The sequence below is a fragment of the Saccopteryx leptura genome, chromosome 3, assembly GCF_036850995.1.
Source record: "Saccopteryx leptura isolate mSacLep1 chromosome 3, mSacLep1_pri_phased_curated, whole genome shotgun sequence".
Classification (NCBI taxonomy): Eukaryota; Metazoa; Chordata; class Mammalia; order Chiroptera; family Emballonuridae; genus Saccopteryx; species Saccopteryx leptura.
Window position 1 is genome coordinate 218,976,120 of NC_089505.1, and position 18,236 is coordinate 218,994,355.

Here is an 18,236-nt window from a genome sequence, read left to right on the forward strand (position 1 = left end):
GTTTTCTGAAACACTGGGGTGTGCTTTCCCAGCCTGTGTGCACATGTGTATACGGCTGGGAAACGGGAAAGACAGGGAGTAAAGTGTAGTTATAATAAAAAAAAAATACTTCTTTTCCCCCGTGAAAAATATCAGACTTAGTAATGATAATCTGTGGGAGCTATGTTAAAAAATTCATGAAACAAGGTTGCTTCTAGAGAGATTATGAAATGGGGACCTGAATACTTATTTGAACATATTTTGCTTCTAAAGTTTTCTTGTAAAAATAGTCACAGAAATTGGTAGATGTTTTTTTACGTACAACTCAATTTCTCTCATTTACAACATAAATCATTTAATGTAACATTTGCAACCTTAGAAAGGCAGACATTTTGATCCAAGTAGTTTATAAATTCCAATTTCACATGGATTAAAAACTGCAGATAAATTAAGTCACAATAATATCCTGTACATGCATTAAGGCTGGTGACTGCTAAGTCTCTTGGGTATCTACAAACAGGAAACCACACATAGATTACTGGGTCTGAAGAGTGTCTACATTATTAAAAAAATCTTGCTTTTGTTTCTTTTTTTCTTTTTTCTTTTTTTTTGGTGATACAGATTTCAACAGTAACTCTGGAAAACTGTGAAAAATGTTATTTAAAAATATATATGTATATACTACTGCACAGTTTCAAAGATGTGATTCATAAATAATGTTGGCTGCATGGATTAATTTTATAACAATTACTGTACTTCCAAGGTGATGCAGACACGCAGTGACTTATACTCAATATTAGGCACTAGTAATCTCCTTCAGGCGTACTACAGTTTTATGGTAGCTGTATTGTACATATATATTTTTAAATGTATGCATTTATACAAACTGTGTATATTGTGCATGGGATGTCAGAAATGTACACATCACTGTTATATAACACACACACTGTTGTTGTACATACTAGGACGCATTTTAGTGCAGACAGTCTCATTGCATTGCGTTCTGGGTGTTCAATCTAGTACATAATTTGTCAGCTCTTCAGATTATTTTTCCAGTACATTCCTCTTTAGATAGTGGGTCCAAACTTCCATTTGTGATTTGAAAGTTTCCAGAAATAACTGTTTTAACCAAACCTCTCTTTCCAGGCACAATTCTGCACATAAGTCTGATCTGTGTAGAGCAGAAACAAATCCCAAATTTTGATCAGGAATGCATGAGGTTACTCTCTTTGAAAGGTAACTCTAAAACTGTCACCAAGGTTGGCATCCACTCAGGTAATGGAAGGATAAGGTCAGTTGAACTTCTGAGGAAATAATATTTATTCAAATAGAAAGAAATGATAGACATTATATGTTGAAATGGAAGAATTTCTATAAGGAAAGACATAAAACTGTGAGCAGTTGTTGCCTCTTGGGGGTGGGACTTACTACTTTTTCTACATTTCTGTTGCTTGAATTTTCACAACAAAGCAGGTATTGCTTTTATAATTAGAAAATGCAAAAAAGATATTTCTTCTTTGAACAAAACTGAGTAAAAGGAGCAGTTATGAATGACCTTCACAAACAACAAGAAGATGGTTCCTTAGCATAATCATCTACATCCAAGCAAACAGAAACCACTGCCCCAATGTGCTCACAGAAGAAACGAAAGCCCACCCTAAAACGACCAGTGTCAGGTTCTGCTGGGCAACGTGGGCCATCGAGCGCTGAGAAAATGCCCGAGGCCACCCACGTGCTTAGGTGGGGTTCACGGTCAGCACACCACGTGGACACCACACAAGCCCTGAAGCCTTAAAGATGGACAAGGCCAGCAAAGCACCCCGGGGATGCACCTGAGGGCCATCCCTTTATGTAAGAGTATGAATATTTCATCGGAATTCAGCAAGAGTAAGCAGAACTAGGCCTCAGTTCTCAAAAAAAAAAAAAAAAAAAAAAAAATTAAATAAATAAAAATCACAATTTCTTAAGTTAGACTTAAATTTCCAACATCAAGTGGGATTGTGTACTCCGCCATGACAACTAGTAAAAGGGATGTGAGAAGCACCTTGGTTGGATAAAGGTAAAACAGAAATTCTGTTAATAGTTCCAGATGCTTGAAGGCTAAAGTCAAATGCAAATTTCATAAACTCTTCACTGCTCATTTTAAATTAATTTCAGGTCACCATTTGTATAGTTCAATCACTGGTATGGTTTTCAATCAGTGTTTAGCAATCTTATTTCCACCTATACATCAGGCTTACAAAAATCTTAATACGATCAGCTCATCAGAGAGAGAACACAAGTATCTGTTATAAATGTTTTGTGCCACCTTCACCTTGAAAAATGGATTGCTCCATAAATTGCATCACCTGTCTTTCTCAGACCATCCTGGTGCAATTTTGTCATGTGAGAGGCCACAGGAACATTATTTTTGTTTTTAAAGTATGGCAAATATGTCCTCTTTTTTTAGGTGTTTTTTCTTTTTAACCAATATTTTGAAATTCAAATATATTTAATAAGACTAAATCTAGGGCTTGACAAAGGACTATAAAAGAAACAAGTTTCTGACAAAAACTGTAAACAAGAAGCCAAAAAGCTAAAATGTAAACTTAATTAAAAAAGAAAGAAAAGAATTGAGGGCAAGACATAAATATAGCAGACACACAGGCCGTAGCATGGTCTTCCGAGACTGCCGCCCCTCCAGCGCTGTGGTTGCTGCAGGAATGATTCACCCTGCGCAGGAAGCAGCTTCTTAACCAAAGCCTGGAACACACGCCCCATCCCTAACGTATGTAAGTGGCACACTGTGCATGAAGAGTGAGAGGGTTAGACATCAGCAAGATAGCAAGTAGTTGTTAGCCTGATAAGCAACAGATACAGACTCGTGAAGGGTCCTTTCAGGGAATGTCCTAATTTGGCTAAGAACATTTGTAAAAAAGCTATCATGGAAAGAAAAAGGTAGAAACATATTGGCTGACAAATGCCACATGGCTTGACAGCCACCGTGTCACAGTGGCAGGAAGAAGAAACACGTGTGCTGGGCGGGCTTGTCGCTGCACGTGCGAAAGATCTCCATGCCTAACTGAGCGCCAAACTGTGCTGTGGCGGCTCTTGTGCTGGTTCACTGTCAAAGGCACTGAGTTCTGTGCCACTCTGCATACTTTTAGGGGTAGGGCAGGGAAAGCCTATGGGAGTTGATCTATTTGCTTATAATGCATTTAGTTGGTAAAGGAGTTGGATGAAGGGGCGGGCATTAAATGAAAGGCAGGGTATTTGGTAACATGCAACCTAGTAAACATTCAGCACAAAAAATAACTGACTTATTTTCATTATTCAATTGCCCATTAACACATACATTTAAAGAATAATTGGGGAATAGTACATTAATACTGAAAGTAATCAATAATATAAGAACTACGTTCATCTTAACTGGCAGTCAAACTTCTGGTGTGCTGCATTGCACCTGGTTAACTAACCATGAGATTTTGGTTGAATGTTCTAAAAAGTCATGGTTCAGCTTGAAGTAGAAAGTGTGTGTGTGTGTGTGTACGATTGTGTGTGTGTGTGTGTGTATGTGTATTTCCTCTAATCAGAAACCTCTGACCACTCTGTCTAGCCGGGGATTACGGGAACTAGACAAAGCAAATGTGTTAAGGAGCTGTGTGCCTCACACACACAGCCCGCTTCTTCTAAACCACACGTACAAACACACATGCCCTGGAAAAAGACCGTTGTTGGATGCTGAGAACATATTCACTGCAGTCTGATTAACGACGTGGCTAGGGTTTCAGTAGCACAGTGCCCGGAAACACTGAGCCATCCGTAGGGATAAGAGCACATTCAGCTGCAGAGCAAGGTCCCTAGGACAGGTGGGCGCTGCTCCGCAGCCAGTGCAAGCCCTGCTGGGAGTACTGGACCAGATGTTCCATGCTGCTGTGGAGGGTGACAGGCCCCATGAGCAGGTCCAGGTCATTGAAGAATTCTAGGGGAAAGAGAGAGTCGTTAAGAGTGCCACACATTGTAAAAAAAAATAAAAGAGTGCCACACATGGTACCAGTGTGCTACCCTGGGAGACCTAAGAAAACATACACTTGTGGTCTCTATAAATCAAGCATGTCTCTTCCATCCTGCGGCTTTAGCTTTCTACTGAACTGAATGAAACCCACATGTAGAGACTCATACTTTTATCCAAATAGTCACTCTGTTGGCAATTTTTATTTTATTTTATTTATTTATGTATATATTCACTTATTTATTTTTGTGACAGACAGAGTGAGAGACAGATAAGGATAGAGAGGCAGGAAGGGAGAGAGATGAGAAGCGTCAATTTTTCGTTGTGGCTCCTTAATTGTTCATTGATTGCTTTCTCATATGTGCCTTGACCAGGGGCCTACAGGAGAGCAAGTGACCCCTTGCTCAAGCCAGCGACCTTGGGTTCAAGCCAGTGACCTTGGGCTTCAAGTCAGCCACCTTGGGCTCAAGCCAGCGACCCTGTGCTCAAACCAGATGAGCCCACGCTCAAGCTGGCAACCTCAGGGTTTCGAACCTGGGTCCTTCGCATCCCAGTCTGATGCTCTATCCACTGCGCCACCTCCTGGTCGGGCTGTTGGCAATTTTTAATTCAAATGAATAACATTTACTAAGCCAAATAGTAAGGAAAACTGACTTCCTCAGACTGCATTCTCCTTGTGCAGTAATGCTTTCCACCCTGGACACGGGCTGTGGCTCTGTCATCCCTTATCCTAGACTCAGCTGTGGAATATGCTGAGCCAGTGAAGGGGGGTCTCAGGCTCCAGGCTCCTGCTGGCAAACCAGAGACAGTTCTGAAACATCTCTGGTGAGGTCACCTTCTAGTCCTTGAACATTCTCTGGGTTTGTCCTTTCATTAAATATTTATCATGTGCATCATGCTAGGTGAAGTAAGGTAGAAGCAGGGAGTATGTCAAGATCAGCAATGTACAATAGACTCTCCTTTCTCAGAGATCATAGCTTAGTAGCTAACAGAGGCAAATAAATGCATATAGCTGCTATGCTGTCATAACTGGATCCCTGTACAACACTCCTCCAAAAGAAGTACCTGGGAGAAGTTTCTCCAAGGTGCTCTCATACATCCATGCTGAAGGAGGTCCTGTGGGGAAGGCAGGGAGGGGGAGAGAGAAGCCAGTTACAGGTGGCTGGGATGGCAGCCACGGCAGGAATCTGGGAGCCAAGCAGGGAGGAGGGCTGGTTAGAAAAACAACGCTGACTTCTCACTGGACCTGTGGTACTGCCCCCTGGTGGGAGGCACCTGGAGCCTGGCCTGCTCAGGGTCTGCCAAACTGGCCAGGTCAATTTTTATACATTTGTTCTTTCTGTTTTGTCTTCTTACGACACCCACCTCACTCCATCTCAGATACTCAACTACTATCTGCTTTATAGAGCCCAGCTCTATGCTGCTTCCCACTGGATTTCCAGGGTCGGCACCCCTGGGCTGCGTGTCACGGACTATTGGGTTGTATCTCCAGTTTCATGCACTCAGGGTCCACCTGCCTAGCCATGCCATAACTTCTTCATCAGGTGTTCATGATGAGGCTTTATGCTATCATGGGAACAAAAGTTGCATTTAATGACTTGAAAGTGACCTCAGATTTATACTTTCACCTGAGTAGCAAATTGGTATAATCATTTAGGAGAAAAGTTAACAATATATATCAAGACATATAACAATATATATCTTAAAAGAATCTATACCTGTTTATCCCAAAATTCTACTTCTACAACTCCCTTCTGTAAAAAATATGAAAAATGATTTACATAAATATATTTATTGTAACATTATTTGTAATAGTGGAAAAAATTGGAAGTAACCTAAGTGCTCAACAACCAGAGAAGAGTCTGAGAAATCACTTTATGGTTTTATAAGCACAATTATGACAGTAACATAGAACTATCATAAAAGGTGTTCTTCTTTTTCTTTTCTCTTTCTTCTTTCCTCCCTTCCTTCCTTTCTCCCTCTCTCCCTCCCTCCCTTCCTTCCTTCCTTTTCTTTTTTTTTTTTTTTTTTGAGAGAGGGAGACAGAAAGGGAGAGAAATGACAAGCATCAGCTCCTAGTTGCGCCACTTCAGTTGTTCATTGATTGCTTCTCATATGTGCCTTGACTGGGGCGGGGGGCTCCAGTTGAGCCAGTGTCCCCTTGCTAAAGCCAGCAACCTCGGGCTCAAGCCAGCGACCTTGGGATTGTATTTATTATCCCATGTTCAAGCCAGTGACCCCGTGCTCAGGCTGGGGAACCTGAGCTCTAGCTGGATGAGCTCATGCTCAAGCCAGTAACCTCGCAGTTTTGAACTGGGAATCTCAGTGTCCCAGGTTGACATTCTATGACTACACCATCACCAGTCAGGCTGGCCAGGCCATAAAGGGTGTTTTTGAACCAGTTAATAACATGGGAAAATGCCTGATATAATGTTAAATGAAAAAAAAAAGACAGGCTATATAACACTGTACATATACTATGATCTTATTTTGGTAAAAATATATGCATATTTGGAGAGTAGAAGAAACTTCAGTAGAATGTTAACAGTAATTATTTCTTGGTGATAAGACTGGTGATATGGAAAGTGCTTTTTTCTACAACAGTTTCCTATACTTCATAAAGTTAGCCATAGTAAACATGCCCTCCTTTTATAATCAGTAAAAGGAAAACATTTAAAAAGAAACACAGTAGTACTGCTACATGTAAACACTTCCTTTTCATTTGGAAGAGCTATCACTTAGATAGCTAGTAACATTCATACTCATTAGTTAATTAATAAATTTAATGTTTCAGATCCCCAACTGTGTTCTAGACACTGTTCAGGTCTTCCAAAAAGTAGGATAAAACATAATCCTTACCTTCAAGGAGCTCACTGTCTACAGGGAAAAGGACATACGTGTGTATGTCTATGTCTGTATCGATAGCTATATATCTGTATCTGTATATATTTATATTACCTGTAACTATATCAGCTCTATCTTTATCTCTTACAGTGAAGATAAAGGTAAGTTAAGTTATAAGAGGCTCTGAGTGAGGGGCAGAGGTCAGGCAAGTTTCCCATAGTAGATGACAGCTTCTGTGATTTCTTCTTTGGTAAATGATGACAACTTGTCCGATGATGTTTCCCTGAGCCGCAGCGGAACCAGGCACACCCCCTAAAGGCACACACACCTCTGTTCTCCTTGGCCAGGTTGTCCGCCATCTCCCAGTAGTCATAGCTGTGCAGGATGCTGTTCGTGATGCTGACATGATTGGCTGCCATCTGGTGGATGCGCTGTGGGATGCTGACGATGGTTGAAGGGGACAGGGCGTTGGTGTTGGACAGGCTCCCCTGCGATCCCACGGAGCTGGTCGGAGAGGGATTGGGAGACATGGGGGAAGGAGTTCCAGTACTCCTGAGGGGAGAGCATAGAAAAACAAGGGTGGAGAGGTTGGTGCCAGGTGAGGTGGGGCAGCCCCTCCAGACACTGTAAACAAAGCAGCAGTCTGCCCAGCACCAGGCAGTGTCTCATTTATCACCTTTACTTTGGAAAAATCAACGTACTTTCCACTGGCTCCCCACGGAGATGGGGCTTGGGCAGCTTTAGATGAATTCTGCAGAAAAATAAAAACAATGATAGTGAGTCATCTGCTTAAGCTTCTAGAGCCGACAGTAACATGTTCTCAGGTGATGGCTAAGAGAATGGTCGACACTGTAGATAAAATGCAGATTCCTAGACACCGGATCCAGGGCTCACAAACCCTAGGCTACTGAGCCCGTCTCTGAAACCTAGTGGGGACAACTGCACGGCCTGCAGGGTCCCACAACAGGCCACAGAGGAGCGCTTTCCCACAGCCTGGGTTCCCATGTCCCAAATCCCATGTAATAGATTAAATCCTAATCCTGGGGGCCAGCTGAATCCTGAACCAGTTTAATTTTTCCATTTTAAATTAATTTAATTCTAAAAAGGAAAAAGAGCAGAGCCCCCCCCCCCCCCCTCCACACACCAAGAACCCTTTGTGTAGACACGCAGGACACATCTGCACAAGCACCTGGCATACATTTAATGCCTGCAAACATGGGACACCAAATTGTATTATTTCAACTTAGGAAGCTTAAAATCATTTCTCTTAAAAAATGTTAAGCTTGAATATTTCTAGAAGAACAGATTAAAATACACTTCCTTGACAGATTGGACACTCACAAATTCTGATTTAATCTGAATATTCTCATTTAGGATGCTATGTTTCAAGAGCCTGCTGTTTGCATCAGGCATTTCAAGACGTTCTGCCTTTGGTAAGGAAAGTTCCTAAATGTACAGATACATTTCCTCTCTGAGAGCCCAACAATGCTTTCTTGGACCTAAGTCTATGGGACTGTTAAGGAAAAGTCTTGCCAATGCTGATGTGAATTTTTCCTTCTAGAGACAAGAAAACAGCCTCAGCCTGGTTCCATAGAGACTGAGCATTTATCTTGGTTAAAAAGAACTTTATAAAGTCGTGACTGATTTTTAGTTTTTATGGGGGTATTATCAAGATGGTAAGAAACAGCCTTCTGTGTGGCAATTTGCAGCTGCCCCCAGGCCTCCTCCACCACCACCAAGCCCTGTGACTGTCCAAACACAGCGGGAACAGTGCCCTTTGTTCAGAATAGCTCTGCACTGGTGGAATACTCTCTATGGACAATTTATCATAGTTACCTGCAGGTTCCATAACCAGGAAACTTTAAGGAGCAGAGAAATAGCCTTTAATTAAAGGGTGACTACCAATCACTACTAAAGGGGAAACTCTGATTTTTAAGTTGTGTCCTCCATGCATTTTGTACATATTCATGGACTGTATACATACATTAAAAACTTCTTGTATTACTTAGAAGTTCCCTTGTAACCCCTGTGGCTCACAGAGTTCAGATTCCTTCCCTACTGCAGCATTTTTCTTGGCTGTGATAACTCTCTTTAGTTATAGTTTTTAGATTTTAAATTTTTTAAATTGACTTATTTTGACATCAGGTGCAAAAAGTAAAGAGAAAGGCTTACTGTCAGCCAAGACCATCCCCATCCTGGCTTAGCACCAGGTTATTCTTCATACATGATCAGGAAGGAGCCAGCTTGCTGGCTTTAGCCCACGGGACCCCCAATCTAGCCTGGCCATCAGAGAGAATCTCTAAGAAGTGGAATTGAGGATTAAAGGATCTAAAATGATGGTTGTGTATCTGATAAAGGGTTGTTGGAGGTAGAGATGGTGTAATTTCTTGTTTCTATAGACAGATGGACAGTGACTAGATCCAGCAATCTCAAATGAATGATCACTTCAGCTCTATTTCACAAAAGTACATGAAAGAAAGTTTTGTGTTATTCCCCTAGTGAAAATGATTTCATTCCTTGTGATAGGGAAAAGTTCTATCTTCACATTTATATATTGTTACTGTCCTAGTGCCTCTGAGTTCTAACAAGGCATTTCTTATCATCGAAAACAATATCTTTATCAATAATTAAATTAGCTTCAGGAATTAGCTAGCAAGTTCTCAGTAGTTAGTTACTTCCAAGAGTAAGAAGATCTACATGAACATGAAGAACATAATGTTAAGTATCAAGATGAATCTTCTACCACATGGAATTGGTAACTAAATCTTCTTTCTCTTGAGGCCATAAAAATACATGGCTTCAAGGCAGCGGGATGAATTAGCCAGGCTCCCAAGGCTATTCTCTGAGCCCTGAACACCACGAGTATATCATAAATAAGTTTTATGTATTACCATACATAAGGCTCCTATATTATTTTCAGAACAATGGATCCCACCCTCAAAAACATCCTTGATAGGGAGACAGCTGAATACAGGGAACAATGTCACCCATTAGCCAGAGAGTACCTTGAAATAGTCAATAAGTGCTTTTGAGTACTTTACAGCATGATCCCTTTTGAGTCGAAACATCCGCCAGTACAGGAGAGCCAGGCATCGGTAACTGCAGTGGAAGAAGAGAAAGCGTAAGTGTGTCCTCTGCAGACAAGACTTTAAAAAATCATTGTTTCAAGCACTCAATATTTATATCACGATTATATATATATATATAAAATATATATACACATATGTCTTAAGTATCTGACCTTCCTTTTGTTCAGAAGATATACTTCAAAGGAGTTACTTCATAAATATATTTAACATTAGATCACTCCACACTTGCTTTATTGCTTTGTTGGGGTGCAGGACTGGCCATTTTCTTGTTTCACCACTAGAGGACAGTGTCTTCCCATGAGCGGAGCGAGGAAGCTCTAGCACACAGCTCTCCCACTTCCTGGGAGTCAGGGCATAGCCCTGAACTTGAGGTATCATCGGCTTTGCTGAAAGAATCGCCTTCCACCTGTTTTTATTCCTTTACTTTTAAACTACTTTATTTGATTATATTTAGTTCAAAGGAACAGATATGTGTTTTATAAACATGAAAAACTCTATGCTGAGAAGTTACCATTTTACTGATATAATATTTTATGTACTTAGTGTTTACATATTAGTAATTTGACTTAATATTATTAATCATCATTAATTTCTTAACCCTAACATGGGACTTAAAAGTTTGAAAAGAGTGCAGAAAGCATTTCCTGAGATGTCCTCTTATCCTTAGTGCTTTTCATTCATAATTATTGCTAACTCAGGTGTGGTGCTGACATGGCAGACTCCACGGTACCAAACAGAGCGTGACACTCTCCCTTTGCACATCACACTCCAGATGAGGTGAAGAGACACAGCTACCTGGGCCTTCCTGTTTTTGGATGTTGCCATTATTTATTCATTTCTTTGAGACTTGACTGTCCAGGGAAGTATAAACCTTTGGAGAGTAAAATATTTTGGATCCCTGTTACAGAAGGTGTCTTGTGATTTGGAATTTGGGGTGAAGTGTCCTGAGGAAATGTAATGGAAATTACTATTATAATCACATTCACTCTCCCTGCAATCATTACAGATATAAAAATCTATTACATGTTGGTTAACATTTTTTTTTTTGTATTTTTCTGAAGCTGGAAACGGGGAGAGACAGTCAGACAGACTCCCGCATGCGCCCGACCGGGATCCACCCGGCACGCCCACCAGGGGGTGACGCTCTGCCCCTCTGGGGCATCGCTGTGTTGCGACTAGAGCCACTCTAGCGCCTGGGGCAGAGGCCAAGGAGCCATCCCCAGCGCCCGGGCCATCTTTGCTCCAACGGAGCCTCGGCTGCGGGAGGGGAAGGGAGAGACAGAGCGGAAGGAGAGGGGGAGGGGTGGAGAAGCAGATGGGAGCCTCTCCTGTGTGCCCTGGCCGGGAATCGAACCCAGGACTTCTGCACGCCAGGCCGACGCTCTACCACTGAGCCAACCGGCCAGGGCCTGTTGGCTAACATTTTAAAAGAAAAGTTTTTATTATCAAAGTGTAATGAACTGCTTCTCAGGTTAACATGTTGAGAATCTGAATGCATCATCTTCAGTCATACTAATCCCACATGTAAAGAAATAGATGAATTATTTTCATTGTAACTAAAATATTAAACACAAGATAAATTACATTTGGCACAACACATGTTCAAATCATTAACACACACACTCACCTGATTTACACACACACACAAACTTATGCTTGTATAATAGACCTGTCAATTTTCAATCACTGAATGAGCATCACTCCTGGTATAGCAGTGAGCAATGGGATGGCCTCTCCCTGGCCAATGTTAGACTTGCACTTGGCTTTGCATGTTAGAAGACATGAGAGATTTTGCTAATGGTGAGATACAGGCTGAGCAGGCTATGTTAAGCTGACAGGATACACTCACCACAATGCAGCCAGTTGTTTATCTTCTGGTGTGGCATTGGGGCCTGAATGGGTTTTTAGTCTCATAGCATACCTAGAAGAAAAAAAAGCAAAACCAAATAATATTTTCAATTTTTATTAAATTTATGGGGCTAACATTGGTTGATAAAATGTATGTTTCTTTCTTTTGTGTGTGTGTGTGTGTGTGTGTATTTTTCTGAAGCTGGAAACGGGGAGAGACAGTCAGACAGACTCCCGCATGCGCTCGACCGGGATCCAACCGGCACACCCACCAGGGGGCGACGCTCTGCCCACCAGGGGGCGACACTCTGCCCCTCCGGGGCATCGCTGTGTTGCGACTAGAGCCACTCTAGCGCCTGGGGCAGAGGCCAAGGAGCCATCCCCAGCGCCCGGGCCATTTTTGCTCCAATGGAGCCTTGCTGCGGGAGGGGAAGAGAGAGACAGAGAGGAAGGAGAGGGGGAGGGGTGGAGAAGCAGATGGGCGCCTCTCCTGTGTGCCCTGGTCGGGAATCGAACCCGGGACTTCTGCACGCCAGGCCGACACTCTACCACTGAGCCAACCGGCCAGGGCCTGTAGGTTTCAAGTGTATGATTCTATAATACATCATCTGTACGTTGTATTGTGTGTTCACCACCCCAAGAAAGTCTCTTTCTGTCACATTTATCCCCCCTCACCCTCTTACACCCCCCACTCCCTTTCCCTTGTATTAAGCACCAAACACTGTTGTCTGTGTGTCTCTGAGGGTTTTTTTTTTTTTTTTTTGCTTAATACTTCCACCTTTTTCACCCAGTCCCCAAATCCCCTTCTCTCTGACAAATGTCAGTCTATTTTCTGTATCTATGAATCTGTTTCTATTTTGTTTGTTAGTTTATTTTGTTAATCAGATTCCACATATAAGTGAAATCATATGGCTCTTTTCTTTTTCTGGCTGGCTTATTTCACTCAGCATAATACATACTCTCCAGGTCCATCCATGCTGTTGCAAAGGGTAAGAGTTCTTTCTTTCTTTACAGCTGAGTAGTATTCCATTGTGTATATGTACCACAGCTTTTTTATCCACTCATCTACTGATGGACACCTGGGCTATTTCCAAATCTTGGCTATTGTAAACAATGCTGCAATGAACATAAGGGTGTATATATTCTTTCCAGTTAGTGTTTTGGATTTCTTTGAATAAATTCCCAGAAGTGGAAATTTCTTGGTCATAAGGCAGGTCATATGGCCATTTTAAATTTTCTGAGGAAATGCCACAGTGGTTGTATGAGGGTTACCTTTTCTCTACACTCTTGCCAACACTTCTTGTTTGTGGATTTATTGATGATAGCCGTTCTGACAGGTGTGAAGTGATATTACACTGTAGTTTTAATTTACATTTCTTTGATGATTAGTGAGGTTGAATATTTTTTCATATGTTTATTGTCCAACTGTATATCCTCTTTGGAGAAGTGTCTATTCAGATCCTTTGCCCATTTTTTACTTGGATTGTTGGTTTTTTTTTTTTTGGTTTTTTTTTTGGTGTTGAATTGTCTGAGTTCTTTATAAGTTTTGGAAATTAACCCCTTCTCAGATGTATCACTGGTGAAAATGTTCTCCCATTCAGTGGGTTGTCTTTTCATTTTGTTGTAGATTTCCTTTGTTGTGCAAAAATGTTTTAGTTTGATGTAGTCTCATTAGTTTATTTTATCTTTTGTTTCTCTTGCCCAAGGAGATATATCAGAAAAAAATATTGCTATGAGAAATGTCTGAGATTTTACTACCCATGTTTTCTTCTAGGGTTTGTATGGTTTTGAGTCCTACACTTAAGTCTTTAATCCATTCTGAGTTTATTTTTATGCATGGTGTAAGAAGGTGGTTTACTTTCAGTTCTTGCATGCTTCTTTCCAATTTTCTCAATATCACTTATTGAACTGTCTTTATCCCATTATATGTTCTTGCCTCTTTTGTCAAATATTAATTGACCATAAAGATGTGGGTTTATTTCTAGGCTTTCTGTTCTGTTCCATTGATTTATATGCTTTTTTTTTTTTTTTTTTGTATTTTTCTGAAGTTGGAAACTGGAAGGCAGTCAAACAGACTCCCACATGCACACGACTGGGATCCACCTGGCACGCCCATCAGGGGGCGAAGCTCTGGCCATCTGGGGCGTCACTCTGTTGCAACCAGAGCCATTCTAGAGCCTGAGGCAGAGGCCACAGAGCCATCCTCAGCGCCCAGGCCAACTTTGCTCCAATGGAGCCCTGGCTGCGGGAGGGGAAGAGAGAGACAGAGAGGAAGGAGAGGGGGAGGGGTGGAGAAGCAGATGGGCGCTTCTCCTGTGTGCCCTGGCCAGGAATCGAACCTGGGACTCCTGCATGCCAGGCCGACGCTCTACCACTGAGCCAACCGGCCAAGGCCTATATGCCTGTTTTTATGCCAGTAATATGCTCCTTTGATTACTATTGCCTTGTAGTATAGTTTGACATCAGGCAGTGTGATTTCTCCAAATTTGTTCTTTTTTCTCAAGATTGCTAAAGCTATTTGGGTTTTTTTGTGGTTCATATTCTTTGGAATATTTGTTCTAGTTCTGTGAAATGCACCATTGGTATCTTGATAGAAACTGTGTTGAATCTACAGATTATCTTGGGTAGTATGGCCATTTTAACAATGTTAATTATACCTATCTATGAACATGGTATATGCTTCCACAAATTTTATTTTCTTTACTTTCTTTCTTCAGTGTCTTATAATTTGCTGAGTACAGATTTTTTACATCCTTGGTTTAATTTATTTCTAGGTATATTATTTCCTATTAACACAACTGTAACTGGGATTGCTTTCTTAGTTTCCCCTTCTGATCATTATTAGAGTATAAAAATGAAACCACTATGCAGATATTTATTTTGTAGCCTGCTACTCTACCGAATTCATTTATCAGTTCTAGTAGGTTTTTGGTGGAATCTTTAGGGTTCTCTATATACAATAGTAGGTTATATGCAAATAGTGACAGTTTTACTTTTTCATTTCCAACTGTGTTGCCTTTTATTTCTTCTGGTCTGATTGCTGTGGCTAGGATTTTCAGAACTATGTTGAATAACAGTGGTGAAAGCAGACATCCCTTTCTTGTTCTTGATTTTAAGGGAAATGCTTTTAGATTTTGCTTATTGAGTACGATGTTGGTTGTGGGTCTGTCATATATGGCCCTTATTATGTTGAGGTATGATCCCTCTATTCCCATTTTGCTGAGAGTTTTATTTTTAATCATAAATGGGTGCTGGATTTTATCAAATGGTTTTTCTGCATCTATTAATATGATCATGTGATTTTTATCTTTCACTTTGTTTATGTGGTGTATCATGGTTTTTGATTTGTGAATATTGAACCAACCTTGCATCCCTGGAATAAATCCCACTTGATTATGATGTATGATTTTTTTTTTTTTTTTTTTACAGAGGCAGAGATAGACAGGGACAGACAGACAGGAACGGAGAGAGATGAGAAGCATCAATCATCAGTTTCTCATTGCGTGTTGCGACTTCTTAGTTGTTCATTGATTGCTTTCTCACATGTGCCTTGACCGTGGGCCTTCAGCAGACCGAGTAACCCCCTGCTGGAGCCAGTGACCTTGGGTCCAAGCTGGTGAGCTCTTTGCTCAAGCCAGATGAACCCGCGCTCAAGCTGGCGACCTCGGGGTCTCGAACCTGGGTCCTTCCGCATCCCAGTCCGACACTCTATCCACTGCGCCACCACCCGGTCAGGCAGTATGATCTTTTTAATGTATTGCTGGATCTGGTTTGCTAATATTTTGTTGAGGCTTTCAGCATTCATTAGGGATATTGGCCTATAATTTTCTCTCTTTGTAGTGTATTTACCTAGTTTTGAAATTAGGATAATGCTAGCCTCATACTGTGAGCTTAAGAGTCTTTCCTTCTCTTGAATTTTTAGGAATAGTTTGAGATTATGTTGTTAGTTTTTCTTTGACTATTTGGTAAAATTCACCTGGGAAGCCACTTGGTCTGGGACTTTTGTTTGTTGGGAGTTTTTTGATAACTGCTTCAATTTCATTAGTTGTAATCAATCTATTCAAAATTTCTGTTTCTTCCTGATTCTGTTATGGAAGATTGTATGTTTTTAGAAATTTATCCATTTTGTTCAGATTGTCTAATTTGTTGGTATATTGTTGAGTTGTTTGTAATATTTTCTTACAATTCTTTGTATTTCTGTGGTATCAGTTGTTACTTTACTTTCCTTCATTTCTAACTTTATTTATTTGGGTCCTCTCTCTTTTCTTCTTGTTGAATCTGGTTAAAGGTTTGTCAATCTTTATCATTTCAAAGAACCAGCTCTTGGTTTCATTGATGTTTTATATTGTTTTTTGGGCCCTATTTCATTTACTTCTGCTCTGATCTTTATTATTTCCTTTCTTCTACTCACTTGGACTTTGTTTATTGTTCATTTCTTAGTTCCTTTAAGTGTAAAGTTAGATTGTTTATTTGAGATTTTTTTCTTGTTTCTTAAAGTAGGCTTGTAATGCTATGACTTTTCTTTTTATGATTGCTTTCTCTGTCCCATAAGTTTGGGGTTGTTTTATTCTCATTTTCATTTGTTTGAAGATCTTTTTTGACCTTTTTCCTTGATCTCATTGTTAACCCATTCACTGTTTACTAACATGTTATTTAGGTCCCATATCTTTGTGTGTTTTTCAGGGTTTTTTTTTCTTGTGATTGATTTCTAGTTTTATACCATTATGGTCAGAGAAGATGCTTGATATGATTTCAGTCTTCTTAAACTTATTGAGACTTGTTTTGTGTTCTAACATGTGGTCTATCCTAGATAATGCCTTTGGATCTGCTGCTTATGAAACTAACCGGATTCTGCTCTGATGTTGTCTGAAGCTGTCCATTGGGTGTGTTGGTTCTGGGGCCTCTTGAAAGGGACTCTGGATACAGGTCAATGTCAGATGTTGTTAGTGACTGGCCTTGGGCAACCTGTTTGTAATTATATAAAGTGATCCACAGTGGTGGTTGCCTCTGCTGGGTGTATGTGGGAAAGACAAAGCTGTGCATCAAGACTGGCTTCCCCCAGCATTGAGTCCAGGGGCAGGTCAGCAAAAGGTCCAACATACCCAGAGATCTGCCTGTCCCTGCTTCCTCCTAATGGCTGCCTGTTAGGCTTAGTAACTGAAAGAGCCTCTGGTGGTACTCGAGTTGCATGAGGAAGGTTCTCTGTGAGGCACAGATAGGGGTGAGTAGTGTTTGCCAGATTGATACAAGTTCTATTGCAGTCCCAGTGCTGGGTCTAAGGCCATTTAGCAAAAGCCCCAATGTATATCAAGTCTAGCTGCCACCCACTGGGTGCATGTAGAACTTTGTGGAGGGGCAGGGTCTCAGAAAATCATCAAGGTAAGGCCAGCAGAGTTTATCAGGCCCAAACAGACCAAGATTTGGCTGTGTGAAGGGAAGGCTCTGCATTGGTTGGGCATGCAAACGGCCCCATCCTAGATCCACACAACTCAGTTTGTCCCAGATTCTGCCAGGAGCTCAGCTGGCAGGGGTGCTGGGAGATGGAAGAGTGGGGCTAGTATATCTTCTGTGGGGGGGAGTGCTGGTCAGGTTTGGTGGAAGGAGGGATGAGCCTGACCCCAGAGCCACACAACTTTGTCACTGAAATCCTCTTCGTCTTCCCAGGTCTGTACACCCCTGCCCATGTAGCTGATTCCTGGCAGGGTGTGAGCTCCGTTGGGTGGGGCAACAGAGGGTCCAGAGGGTGGGCTCTTGCTTTCTTATAGGCTGACGTTGCACTGGAGTGCTCCACCCAAGAAAGATGGCACCTGTGGTGTGGGAGAGGGACTTAGCACAGGGATCTTGGCATCTGTTCCTTCAGCTTTCTCCCCAGAGCTACAAACCCCAGTCTTTTCATGTGACTCTAGTATGCTCTATCAGACGCAGATTAAGGTCTGTTGAGGCCCCGGGCACAGAAGAAAATATTGGGCCCCTTAAAAAAAAGAGACAGGATACACATTAACCATATTTTTAAATAAATAAAAATATTATGTACTATTAATATTAAAAATGCGCATATGAAACCAAACTTGGTGTCATTAGAAAAAAGTATAAAGTTGGGGTTTTGAAGAGCCCTTCAGAAGTTGGGGTCCAAGGTACGCATCCAGTGTACCCCCTCAGTTAAATCTGCCTCTGTGATTCACCCTCTCTCTGCCAGAGCTCAGGGTGAGTGACTATGAATGAGATTTTGTGTGTTGTCCCTTTAAGAGTATGCCTTTGTCTCTAGCAGACTCCCATTTCTCCCTGGCAGACAGAAGCCTGTTGATTTTTACAACCCTATGTTATGTGGGTGCCTCTTCCTGGCTTTGATGCTCTGGGCTGGGGAGACCGGCATGGAGCTGAGACTCCAAGCTCTTCAAAGGAACCTCTGCAGCTGAGATATCCCTCCGGGATCTCAGCTGCTGTGTGTGGGAGTGGGGCCAGCCCTTTTTGTGTCTCTGCACTTC

The 18,236-nt window shown here is 41.5% G+C and overlaps 1 protein-coding gene across 7 annotated transcripts in view; it reads right to left on the reverse strand.

The window, feature by feature from the left end:
• Positions 1 to 292: 292 nt before the first annotated feature.
• AFF3 (ALF transcription elongation factor 3) overlaps positions 293 to 18,236 on the reverse strand; it is a 729,890-nt gene continuing 711,946 nt past the window's right edge. For all 7 annotated transcript variants that reach the window (XM_066377560.1, XM_066377559.1, XM_066377558.1 and 4 more), the window contains 5 exons: positions 11,753 to 11,824; positions 9,820 to 9,913; positions 7,516 to 7,565; positions 7,143 to 7,366; positions 293 to 3,940 (listed from right to left, as the gene is read on the reverse strand). In XM_066377560.1, coding sequence (XP_066233657.1) covers positions 3,819 to 3,940; positions 7,143 to 7,366; positions 7,516 to 7,565; positions 9,820 to 9,913; positions 11,753 to 11,824 — 562 coding nt within the window. In that variant the 3' untranslated portion in view covers positions 293 to 3,818. The remainder of the gene's footprint in view (positions 3,941 to 7,142; positions 7,367 to 7,515; positions 7,566 to 9,819; positions 9,914 to 11,752; positions 11,825 to 18,236) is intronic.